At 40.6% G+C, this 13,558-nt stretch overlaps 1 protein-coding gene across 2 annotated transcripts in view; it reads right to left on the reverse strand.

Moving 5' to 3' along the window:
• The window catches only part of LOC133557516 (zinc finger protein Aiolos-like), a 63,827-nt gene that overhangs the window by 22,086 nt on the left and 28,183 nt on the right, over positions 1-13,558 (reverse strand). For both annotated transcript variants that reach the window (XM_061908001.1, XM_061908011.1), the window contains exons 5-6: positions 11,467-11,634; positions 11,148-11,264 (exon numbers count right to left, since the gene is read on the reverse strand). In XM_061908001.1, the coding sequence (XP_061763985.1) occupies positions 11,148-11,264; positions 11,467-11,634 (285 nt within the window). The remainder of the gene's footprint in view (positions 1-11,147; positions 11,265-11,466; positions 11,635-13,558) is intronic.

The following is a 13,558-nucleotide window of genomic DNA, read 5'->3' on the forward strand; positions in this document are numbered from 1 at the left end:
CGAATGACCGTAACCTTTGATCCCTCAGACGGCACTGTATCAAAAACTGACATCAATCTCTAAAGGATATCACCACATGGGCTCAGGAACACTTCAGAAAACCACTGTCACTAAATACAGTTTGTCGCTACATCTGTGCAAGTTAAAGCTCTACTCTGCAAAGTGAAAGCCATTTATCAACAACATCCAGAAACGCAGCGGCTTCCCTTGGGCCCGAGATCATCTAAGATCTCGGGCAAAGCGGAAAAGTGTTATGTGGTCTGACCAGTCCACATTTCTAATTGTTTTTGGAAATATTCGACATTGTGTCATCCGGACCAAAGGGGAAGCGAACCATCCAGACTGTTATCGACGCAAAGTTCAAAAGCCAGCATCTGTGATGGTACGGGGGTGCATTAGTGCCCAAGGCATGGGTAACTTACACATCTGTGAAGGCACCATTAATGCTGAAAGGTACATACAGGTTTTGTAACAACATATGCTGCCATCTAAGCGCCGCCTTTTTCATGGACGCCCCTGCTTATTTCAGCAAGACAATGCCAAGCCACATTCAGCACGTGTTACAACAGTGTGGCTTTGTAAAAAAGAGTGCGGGTACTTTCCTGGCCCGCTTGCAGTCCAGATCTGTCTCCCATCGAAAATGTGTGGCGCATTATGAAGCGTAAAATACGACAGCGGAAAGAAACCCTGGACTGAAGCTTTACATAAAACAAGAATGGGAAAGAATTCAACTTTCAAATCTTCAACAATTAGTTCCCTCAGTTACCAAACGTTTATTAAGTGTTGTTAGAAGAAAAGGTGATGTAACACATTGGTGAACATGCCCTTTCCCAACTACTTTGGCACGTGTTACAGCGATAAAATTCAAAGTTAATTATTATTTGCAAAAAAAACAAAGTTTATGAGTTTCAACATCAAAACTCTTGTCTTTATAGTGCATTCAATTGAATATGGGTTGAAAAGGATTTTCAAATCATTGTATTCCGTTTGTATTTACATCTAACACAATTTCTCAAATCATATGGAAACGGGGTTTGTATTTATATGGCGTTTTTCTCTCGTGACTCAAAGCGCTTTTACATAGTGCAAACTTATACAGTATCTAAGTTACATTCAAACCAGTGTGGGTGGCACTGGGAGCAGGTGGGTAAAGTGTCTTGCCCAAGGACACAATAGTAGTGACTAGGATGGCGGAAGCGGGGATCGAACCTGGAACCCTCAAGTTGCTGGCACGACCACTCCACCAACCGAGCTGTACCGCTAATCTACGTCACAGCAGCTCAAACCAGGAACAAAACAGAGTGGGCGGGGTTTGTTTACAGAGCAGCCAGCCCGAAAAGCATGTGTCAGGAACAGATGCGGAAGCAAATTTCTACAACAAATGTCTGCATAAAAGTGATAATATATCATATTGTAGGCGTTTAATACCCTTTTCATTCATATTTTGCTGCTTTTTACATTTTTGTTGTCAATGTCAATGTCAATGTCAATGTTTACTTATGTAGCCCTAAATCACAAGTGTCTCGAAGGGCTGCACAAGCCACAACGACAGAGCCCACATAAGGGCAAGGAAAAACTCACAACCCAGTGGGATGTCAGTCTGAATGACTATGAGAAACCTTGGAGAGGACCGCAGATGTGGGTGATTCCCACATCTGAGTTGTCAGTGTTCGGTTGAATTGTCACTCCTATCTGGCTTTTGAGTATGTTTTAATGGAATGCAAATAATTCTGATCAGTAGTTGGGAAGGAGAAATTAATAATTCTTAACCAACTATTGGATCACAGAGTGCTAAATTGCGCAATCCAATAGTTGGGTTTGGAATAACCCAACATTGTGGTGAGCATAACTCAGCTTTTGTGTTAAACAAATTCAACCCAATAGTTGGGTTACGAATCAACCAACATTCACTTAACATAACTCAATTTTTGGGTTAAATATTTCAACCCAACAGTTTGGTTGGGAATAACCCAACATTAAGTTATCATAACTAAATTTTTTGGTTGAATAATTCAACGCAAAAGTTGGGTTGAAAAAACTAACCCAAAATGTTGGGTTAAAATAACTCAACCAGCATTTGGCTTATTTTTTAACCCAACATTTTTTAGTGTGTACTTGGTAGGGTTGTACGGTATACCGGTATTGGTATAGTACCGTGATACTAATGAATCATATTCCGTACTATACCGCCTCTAAAAAGTACCGCCAATGCACAATCACGGAGTACTTACAAGCTGACACAGTGTGTAGACAGATAAGGGAGAATGGTCAAATTTTGGCTTAAAAACAAACAGATAAAGATAAGTTATAACACTGAAATGCCCCCAGGAAGAGTTTCTATGCCTGTCCGCAGTCTACAGTGTTGTAACTCCAAATTCACTTAGCCTTGTCTCCATGGAGACATAGCAGGTGCATGTCTCAAGTACATAAATCTAAAGTATCATCCCTATAGGACGAGTGATATCTATACATGCTTCACTACACATCGCTATACTCTGGAATCATGACAGGATGTGTCAAAATTAGTCTGTAGTTGACAAGGTCAAATCAAGATTTCTTTATGCATTAACACAGTGTTTTTCAACCACTGTGCCGTGCCGCAAGATACAGTCTGGTGTGCCGTGGGAGATTATGTCATTTCACCTATTTGGGTTAAAAACTATTTTTGCAAACCAGTAATTATAGTCTGCAAATGATGTGTTGTTGTTGAGTGTCGTTGCTGTCTAGAGCTCGGTATAGTATCCGTGTAATACTCTTCCACATCAGTAGGTGGCAGCAGGTAGCTAAATGCTTTGTAGATATCGGAAACAGCGGGAGGCTATGTCCAGGTAAAAAGGTGTATTATGCTTAAACCAAACATAAACAAAAGGTAAGTGCCCTTAAGAAAAGGCATTGAAGCTTAGGGAAGACTATGCAGAACGAAACTAAAACTGAACTGGCTACACAATAAACAAAAACTGAATTTTGGACGACAGCAAAAACTTACTGTGGAGCAAAGACGGCGTCCACAAAGTACATCAAAACATGACGTGACAATCAACAATATCCCCACAAAGAAGGATAAAAACAACTGATATATTCACAATTGCTAAAACAATGTAGATGTGGGAAGTATAACACATGAAACTGCTACAGGAAAATACCAAAAGAAAAGAAAAAGCCACCAAAATAGGAACGCAAAACAAGAACTAAAACACTACACAACAGAAAACAGCAAAAAACTCAAAATAAGTCAGGGCGTGATGTGACAGGTGGTGACAGTACACCTACTTTTGATTGATTGATTGATACTTTTATTAGTAGATTGCACAGTACAGTACATATTCCGTACAATTGACCACTAAATGGTAACACCCGAATACGTTTTTCAACTTGTTTAAGTCGGGGTCCATGTTAATCAATTCATGGATATGACTTTGAGAGAAAGTCATATCCAACAATTGCCACAACAACTTTTTACTGTCAACTGGGTTTTGTTTTTTAATGATTTCTGCAGGTGGTGTGGTCTTGATTTTTTCCTACGCAAAAAATGTGCCCTGGCTGAAAAAGTTTGACAACACTGCAATTACATGAACCATTAAAACAATCATCTTGCTTTTAAACACATCAAACAAGAGTAAATCGGTGGCCGAATGAACAACGCCAACACTGTCATAAACATGTGCCATACAGTAAAACCACACTAAACAACAATGACAAACACATTTGGGGAGAATATTTGCACCAACACAATATAAACTTTACTACAGAACAAATTCAAAGAATTTCATGCAGCACCAACTCTTCTGGGGCGCTACATTAAAAACAAACGTCATTGGTGGATCTACACCAAAAATTCTCTGTAATGTACAGGAGCGATTCTAGTCAATACTACTATAATTACATCATTTTTTAGATTCATATTATGTTCATAAATTCAGGAAAAATTTCCCTGGACACATGAGGACTTTGAATATGACCAATGTATCTTCCTGTAACTACTTGGTATAGGATTGATACCCAAATTTTTGGTATCATCTAAAACTAATGTAAAGTATCAGACAACAGAAGAATACGTGATTATTACATCTTAACAGAAGTGTAGATAGAAGATGTTGAAACCGAAAATAGGCAGATATTAACAGTAAATGAACAAGTAGATTAATCATTCATTTTCTACAACTTGTCCTTAAAACCTCTGATGGCCTCAGTGGCTACATACGTGGACAGCACCTTTTAGCTCTTATTTCCAAAATTGTGTACACTACTGAATTGAGGTCTTATGGCCACTTTATGTGGACATTTATACTGTCATCTGGTGGTGTCAGAAGAGTATAACATACAATAGAATTTGGGGGGAAAAAAAGTGTAAAAATAAGAAATAGCTTGTCACTAAACATGAAGTACACGTTTGTGTACTTATGGACTAAGTACAACATATAAAAAGAGGATTCTTAGTTTTTTATTCTAATTAGAGTCCATTAAGCCCAAATAGCAAAGAGAAATAAAAAACTTAACCTTGAGAGGTATAGTGGGTTAGAGTGTCCGCCCTGAGATCGGTAGGTCGTGAGTTCAAACCCCGGCTGAGTCATACTAAAGACTATAAAAAAATTGGACCAGTTACCTCCCTGCTTGGCACTCAGCATCAAAGGTTGGAATAGGGGGTTAAATCACCAAAAATGATTCCCGGGCACGGCCACTGCTGCTGCTCACTACTCCCCTCACCTCCCAGGGGGTGATCAAGGGTTTTTCGCCACCCCTATTGTGTGTGTGTGTGAGACAATCATTGGTACTTTAACTATGACTTTATAATGTTGACTCACTAATAAAATGACAAATAATACAATATTTTATTGCATATGTCAGCAGACTAAATTAGGAGCCTTTGTTTGTTTACTTACTAATAAAAGACACGTTGTCTTGTATGTTCACTATTTTATTTAAGGACAAACTTGCAATAAGAAACATATGTTTAATGTACCGTAAGATTGTTTTGTTAATGTAAAGCCAATAATTAAATTTTTTGTGGTCCCTTAATGTAGTAAAGTACCGAAAAGTACCAAAATACCAGTACTTGGTATAGACTCCTGAGCCAAATGTTGATCACGTTAGACCAGACATGGGCCGTATACAGCCCGTTGAACATTTTAATCCGGCCCGCGGAACTGGTCCAAATCATTGAAAAAAAAAAAAAAAATAAAAAAAAATAATAATATATATATATATATATATATATATATATATATATATATATATATTATTATTTTTTTTTACATAAAAACTTATCAATGTTAAGGCTTCTGCCTCTCGTATGCGTTTTCAGCACTTGACTATCATTAAGGAGGAGCCACCCATTAAATTCTATTATTAAATTACATTTCATATTATTATCGTCTGTAAACCTCATTCGTTTCACCATATCCCTGTAATATCAATCAATCAATGTTTACTTATATAGCCCTGAATCACTAGTGTCTCAAAGGGCTGCACAAACCACAACACAAACCACTACGACATCCTCGGTAGGCCCACATAAGGGCAAGGAAAACTCACACCCAGTGGGACGTCAGTGACAATGATGACTATGAGAACGTTGGAGAGGACGAAAGCAATGGATGTCCAGCGGGTCTAACCTAATACTGTGAAAGTTCAATCCATAGTGGATCCAACACAACCGCGAGAGTCCAGTCCAAAGCGGATCCAACACAGCAGCGAGAGTCCCGTTCACAGCGGAGCCAGCAGGAAAACATCCCAAGCCGAGGCGGATCAGCAGCGCAGAGATGTCCCCAGCCGATACAGAGGCAAGCAGTACATGGCCACCGGATCGGACCGGACCCTCTCCACAAGGGAGAGTGGGACATAGGAGAAAAAGAAAAGGAACGGCAGATCAACTGGTCTAAAAAGGGAGTCTATTTAAAGGCTACAGTATACAAATGAGTTTTAAGGTGAGACTTAAATGCTTCTACTGAGGTGGCATCTCGAACTGTTACCGGGAGAGCATTCCAGAGTACTGGAGCCCGAAATGAAAACGCTCTATAGCCCGCAGACTTTTTTTGGGCTTTGGGAATCACTAATAAGCCGGAGTCCTTTGAACGCAGATTTCTTGCCGGGACATATGGTACAATACAATCGGCAACATAGGACGGAGCTAGACCGTGTCGTATTTTATACGTAAGTAGTAAAACCTTAAAGTCACATCTGAAGTGCACAGGAAGCCAGTGCAGGTGAGCCAGTACAGGTTTAATGTGATCAAACTTTCTTGTTCTTGTCAAAAGTCTAGCAGCCGCATTTTGTACCAACTGTAATCTTTTAATGCTAGACATGGGGAGACCCGAAAATAATACGTTACAGTAATCGAGGCGAGACGTAACAAACGCATGGATAATGATCTCAGCGTCTTTAGTGGACAGAATGGAGCGAATTTTAGCGATGTTACGGAGATGAAAGAAGGCCGTTTTAGTAACGCTTTTAATGTGTGACTCAAAGGAGAGAGTTGGGTCGAAGATAATACCCAGATTCTTACCGTGTCGCCTTGTTTAATTGTTTGGTTGTCAAATGTTAGAGTTGTATTATTAAATAGAGGTCAGTGTCTAGCAGGACCGATAATCAGCATTTCCGTTTTTTTGGCGTTGAGTTGCAAAAAGTTAGCGGACATCCATTGTTTAATTTCATTAAGACACGCCTCCAGCTGACTACAATCCGGCGTGTTGGTCAGCTTTAGAGGCATGTAGAGTTGGGTGTCATCAGCATAACAGTGAACGCTAACACCGTATTTGCGTATGACGTCACCCAGCGACAGCATGTAGATGCTGAAGAGTGCAGGGCCAAGGACCGAACCCTGGGGAACTCCACACGTTACCTTAACGTAGTCCGAGGTCACATTGTTATGGGAGACGCACTGCATCCTATCAGTAAGATAAGAGTTAAACCAAGACAGGGCTAAGTCTGACATACCAATTCGTGTTTTGATACGTTGTAATAAAATATTATGATCGACGGTATCGAAAGCAGCGCTAAGATCGAGGAGCAGCAACATAGATGACGCATCAGAATCCATCGTTAGCAATAGATCATTAGTCATTTTTGCAAGGGCTGTCTCCGTCGAGTGATTTGCCCTGAAACCGGATTGAAAGGTTTCACATAGATTTTTAGACGCTAAGTGTTCATTTAACTGCTCCGCAACAATTTTTTCGAGGATTTTTTAAATAAAGGGAAGGTGAGACACCGGTCGGTAGTTTACCATGAGGTCAGGATCGAGGTTAGGTCTTTTAAGAAGAGGATGAATAACCGCTTTTTTGAACGCTAGGGGAACAGTGCCGAAGGAAAGTGATACGTTTATAATATTTAGCACTGATGGACCTAATAATACAAAGAGCTCCTTGATAAGTTTCCCAGGAAGTGGGTCAAGTAAACACGTTGTTTGTTTTATTCCATTTACACGTTGTAACAATTACTCTAATGTTATTTCCTGAAAACGAGAGAAATTATTTTGGAGGGCAGTATCCGCCATATATACAATCGTATCTGTGTTAATAGAACCCAGTTGTAGCTGGGACGCATTGTCTTTAATCTCCTTTCTAATGACTTCAATTTTCTTATTAAAGAATTGCATAAAGTCATCAGCTGAGTGGGTGGAGCTACTGGAAGGGGTCCCTTGTTGGATTAGCGATGCTACCGTACTAAACAGAAATTTAGGATCGTTTTTATTACGGTGGATGAGATTTGAGTAATATTTAGCTTTAGCTAAGGTAAACATGCGTTTATAAGTTATTAAACTATCACTCCATGCTTGATGGTGCACCTCAAGTTTAGTCGTGCGCCATTTGCGTTCCAGCTTTCTAAATAATAATTTCTGAGCTCTAATTTCTTCTGTAAACCAGGGGGTACGCTTTTTTGGAGCCTGTTTTAACTTTAGCGGTGCTATGTTATCAATGGTTTCGCGCAGGGCGTCGTTAAAGTTGTTAGTGAGGTAATCAATAGAGCCCACATACTTTGGGAATGGTGCAATTACCGAGGGCAGTAGGTCAGCAAGAGTTGTCGTTGTGGCCGTATTAATGTTGCGGCTGCTATAGCAGTTATTATTATTATTATTAATTTGACGAACATGCGTCTGAACCTCGAATTTTATAAGGCAATGATCGGACAATACTTTAGTATACGGGAGTATCGTAACTTTGGAAAGGGTGATACTCCTGACAAGCACTAGGTCTATCGTATTACCGTAGCGATGCGTGGGTTCATTTATTATTTGTGTAAGACCACAGCTATCAATTATAGTCTGGAGCCCTACGCACGGTGGGTCCGATGGGGTATTCATATGAATATTAAAGTCCCCCATTATGATTATATTATCGGCGTGCGTCACTAGATCAGCAACGAACTCTGAGAATTCATTGATAAAGTCCGAATAGGGCCCTGGGGGGCGGTAGATAACAGCCAGTTGTAGAGGCAGGGGTGTGACAGCCCTCATAGTAAACACCTCAAACGATTTATATTTATTATTTATGTTAGGACTAAGGTTAAAGTTTTCGTTGTATATTAGTGCGACCCCCCCACCCCTTTTAAGGGGACGGGCAATATACGCATGTGTAAAGTTAGGAGGACATGCCTCATTTAGCGCAAAAAAGTCGTTTGGTTTAAGCCAGGTTTCGCTGAGACCGATGACGTTAAGATTGTTGTCTCTGATAATATCATTAACTAACAACGTTTTGGGAGACTTATGTTTAAAAATCCTATATTATAGGTAGTGGGCTGTTTTAGGGAATTTTTGATCAAATTATCCGTAATAGCAATATTAATAATGTTGTGTTTATTATGCCCAGTGCATTTAGTATATTTACGACCATATCTAGGAATTGATACGACGGGAATTTTCCGATTGTTTGTTTGTTGCTTTGATAAACTGCACGCATCATAGTTTGCCAACTCAGTAGAACACATGTCCATCCCTGAAACAATCAAAGCAGAAAAAACTTGTTCTAATTTAACTGACTCCTTACCCAGACCAGTAGTCTCGCATCTTCTATCTAAATCCGGCTTCAGGGTGGAGGGAAGTGGTGTTCTGTGGGGATTAGCCTTCTGCTTTGTTTTTAGCCCCGCTCGGCATCCGCGTTTCCGATCACACCGCTGCCGTCTGTTCCATAGATGGCCCCCGCTGCTACTATACTCCCCTGCTTCACAGGCCGCTGGATGTAGCCGCCGAAGTAGTCCCGTGCTAGTTAGCAGGTCTAGCAAGCATGCGTCTATCAGTCCAAAAAGCCCGATATGTCCACATCCAGAATTGTCTGGCGGTCGTACGTGATCACAAAGTGACCACGATGTGAGCCAGCCATAAAGTTTGCAGAATTGTCCGGTATTTCTGCCAAATGTTCCATCTTGGATAACATAAACTTTACCGCGTTTCCCCACTACATGGCGCTCATTGACCTTTTTGGCCTGTGGGATATTAACTCCCTTCTTTTCTTTAGCTTTGTCCTGTGAGTAATGTTCCGTCTAATTTTTCATGTGTGTGAGCAAACGCACAAACTCCCTGAGCATTCAGTGGAGCACATGTGAGCAACATCAGATGTGCACACTCTGGCCACACCAGCGTCACATCTGTCTCAAACCTGACGACATAACAATTTAAATGTTTTATTAAAATACTTTTCTGATATAAGATCGCCCTCTTACAATGATAATAACAAAAAAAACATGTTTTTCATGAACTATGTGCTAGTATTGTATGTCTGGCTGCGGGTCCTGCCTTTAAAAGAAATGTTACACCTTTCAGAGATTACATTTAGTTCCTGTAACTTTCTGTCAGTAAAATAAATCTTTTAATTAGTATTTATGAAATCTAGTGACAATATCTCATGAATAATATCCTTAGATTAACATTCTTAATAAATGGCAGTAAAATAAGCACACATCTGATTGAGGAGTCAGAGTCTTACAACCTGGCATTTACACATTGTGTGGAGTTGGGGTTGTCCGATTTTTTGTGTGCCCTAAAACGCAACACTGGCTAAGTGCCATGAGTGCTTGTGTTGGTGCAGGTGAGACAGCGAGCGGCTTTTGTTGAATTGACGAATGACAAAGTTGGTTTAAGCCTGGTTTGTACGGCAGAAAGTTACAAGTTTTTATAGATAGAATTTTTTTTTACTCATGTTTTTGGTGTGGTTACAAACAGTTTTGTTAAATAAAGTGATTGATGGAATTCCTGTCCGTAAAGTGTCTCGACAGACGATAATTGAACTGTTGACAAAGATTGTTTTATTCATCGGGGCCACTCTTTTTGTCAATTGTCACTCAGAGTTGCATTGCAAGATCATACAGAATAAATTGTAATGTGTTTATTTTGTTTAAAGTTCAGATGGGATTTTTGATTTTCTGCGCGGCATTAATTTGCTGTGCGCAGAGGACGCGTGAGCGCACACCTTAGAGGGAACGTTGCCTTTGAGCCCATCTGTAAAAATTAGCTTGTCAAAGCAAAGAAAAGTGGACAGTGAGTGCCGAGTATTTAATGCAGAGTGGACAACGAAATATTTTTTTACTGAAGTCCGATCAAAGGCTGTGTGTCTGATATGCCATGAAACTGTCGCGGTTAACAAAGAGTACAATATCAGCCGCCACTTTACTACAGAAGATGATAACTTTCTTTGGCTCGACCTACGTCTGTGAGCAGACATTCAGCATCATGAACATCAACAAATCCCGTCACAGATCCAGGTTAACTGACCAGCATCTCGGAGCTATCCTGAGAATTGCCACAACCAAACTCACTCCAGACTTTGATGCATTGGCCGAAAAGGGAGATCAACAACACTGTTTCCACTGAAACTGTGAGTTTCTCTGCTGTTATTCTGTGATAATCAAATGTAAATAATTTAAGTAAATCAAAGCTATACTGTGAATTTCTCTACAGTGTTTATTCTTAATCAAATGAAATTAATGCATTTGAAAAAAAAAAACTGTACAATGAGCCTTTCTGCCTACTCATGATATGTTACATGTTTGTTGGCCAAATCCTCTCATGTTATAACTTTTACATGTAATTTATATTATTTCACACAAATACTCCATCCATCTGTTCCTGGCCCGGCAACCCTGTCAAATCTTAGAACCCAATGTGGCCCTCCTGGCAAAAAGTTTTCCCAGCCCTGCGTTAGACGGTAACAGTTTCTCACCGTTCTCAGTAAGGTCTTTGCTGTGAACGTACACGTGGCAGCGCTCTCTGTGCTCCTCCAGCGAGCTGCGCTGCTTGTAACTGCGACTGCAGAGGTTGCACTTGAAGGGCTTCTCGACTGTGGGCAGGAGTTCCAGTCAAACATTTGAATTACAGCAAGTATCATGCACCACGCAAAATGGAAGTGACGATGAGTAAGAAGGCATGTGTGGAACAATGTGCAAGCACGGCAGAAATCAGGTGTGCGTGTTTTAGACCAGACACAGGTGCAAAGTGAGTGTGTGTGTGTGTGTGTATGGGTGTGGGGGACCGGCTGGTACCAGAATGGGTGCGCAGGTGGCCGCTCAAGGCGTCACGTCGGCGGCAGGCGTAGCTGCACATGGGACATTTGAAAGGTTTCTCCCCAGAGTGTAGTTTGATGTGGCGAAGCAGGTTTCCCTTCTGGGTGAAGGATGCGCCGCACTGGGTGCAGTGGAACGGTCTCTCACCTGGCAGAGACGAGAACATAAAATGTACGCTTGCACAACAATTTTCACTGCAGAATCATATTGAGTCCAAAAAAAAAAACATGTTGCCTGATTTATACACGGAAAATCTATTTTTTGTAAATGTCTTTATTTTGATGTATTCACTTATTTTAAACTATTTATATTACATTTTTATATTATTACACTTATCAAATTATTACTTTCACTTTCAGTCTTATCTTTAACAAGGGGTGGTCTGGTACAATACCAGTGTTTTCCCCAGAATTTGTGGTAATTACGGTGGTGACTCTCCAGGGGGAGGGGGACCAAGGTGGTTTTGTTTCTCAGGATCGGTGTAACTTGGCCTGTCGCCATCACGTCCCCACCTTGTCGTTGCCACCCTAGCCTGGGGGAGGAGGGATGGGAGTGGGGGGTTGTAACAGACTACAACTGCAGTAAAGTAGGCCGGCTTCGTCGCGTGAAGAAGCCTACAACTTTTGGTTGTGTTTCCCGCTCCATTTGCTGATTGGTGATATATGATATGTATCTCGATATTTTTTCCGTAAAAGTAAAAACAAAACAGTCCTAGTTACCTGAGATACTGAGTACGTCATTATAATGACTTAGTAATTTATTAAGCCAAAATAATAACTTAATAAGTCAAAATAACTTACTGTAAGTAAGCTTTTGCAATAAGCGTTTGAAAAAAAAGAATTAAAAGTGGGGAAACATGCTGAAATATGCTCAACTCATTATGCTTAATTTATTAAGTGAAGTGAATTTTGTGAAGTGAATCATATATATATTGCGTTTTTTTCTCGTGACTCAAAGCAATTTTACATAGTGAAACCCAATATGTAAGTTACATTTAAACCAGCGTGGGTGGCACTGGAAGCAGGTGGCTAAAGTGTCTTGCACAAGGACACAACGGCAGTGACTTGGATGGCGGAAGCGGGGATTGAACCTGGAACCCTCACCTTACCAAGCGAGCTATTACATTACAACATTACAGCATTTGGGAAGCCTGTAGTTGATTTTTATTATGTAAATGTTATATTTCTATCAACATTACTAATGATTAATGTAATTACAGCTGAAAACACAGTACAATAGCAATAGGAGAGACTATTCATCCCTGAACACCATGGAATTTATGTAGGCTTGATGATCCAATTACATTATTATATCAACTATCAGAGACAGCTTCAGGAAACTCTTCATGTCACACAATGTCCTTTTTTGCTGATTCAACACAGCTCAATCAACAGAAAAAAAAGAAAAAGTGAAAAAACTTAGTTGTTAACTATAGGTCAATAATGCTTGTCTTTCTCTCAGACAGACAGGGCTTTGCTGTCCGTAACACACACGCACACACACCGTACAGTGAGCTAACATTACGCTAAAAGCTAATTAGCCTTCACCTCAAGGACTGCGAGCAAGCTGAGCTGCCGATTATGTTTCTAGAATGTCAACGGGCTCATAGTGATGTTACTAGTAGTTGACTTAGAAGTGTTTATTATAACTTGGGAAGAGTCCGCTGCATTATGCTTACCTGCTAAACACCTTTCTGCTTACTCCACCGTCTCTCCTCTCTGCCTGTGCCCCGAGCACTGACTCCATGTTGATTGGCTAATACATGCGCTATGAATACGCACTGCTGATTGGCTCTTAAATGCGCTCTGAATACGCACTGACGATTGGCTGTTACCGCTCTGCGTGTAACCAATCAGATGGTTCTGTGGGTGGGACAATGCTGGGTGCTGCAGAGACTTACTGATAGAGGCAGAACTAAGCGGGGCAGCTTGTTAAGACTTTAGTTTAGGCGGTGACTCTTTGTTGTTAAGGCGGCCGCCTTAACAACAGAGCACAGCGGGAAACCCTGCAATACTGATATTGCCGCCTTCGCTATTGGCCAGTCCCAATATTGATCCGATTCCATATGAGC

This window comes from Nerophis ophidion, linkage group LG01 (genome assembly GCF_033978795.1).
Source record: "Nerophis ophidion isolate RoL-2023_Sa linkage group LG01, RoL_Noph_v1.0, whole genome shotgun sequence".
Lineage (NCBI taxonomy): Eukaryota > Metazoa > Chordata > Actinopteri > Syngnathiformes > Syngnathidae > Nerophis > Nerophis ophidion.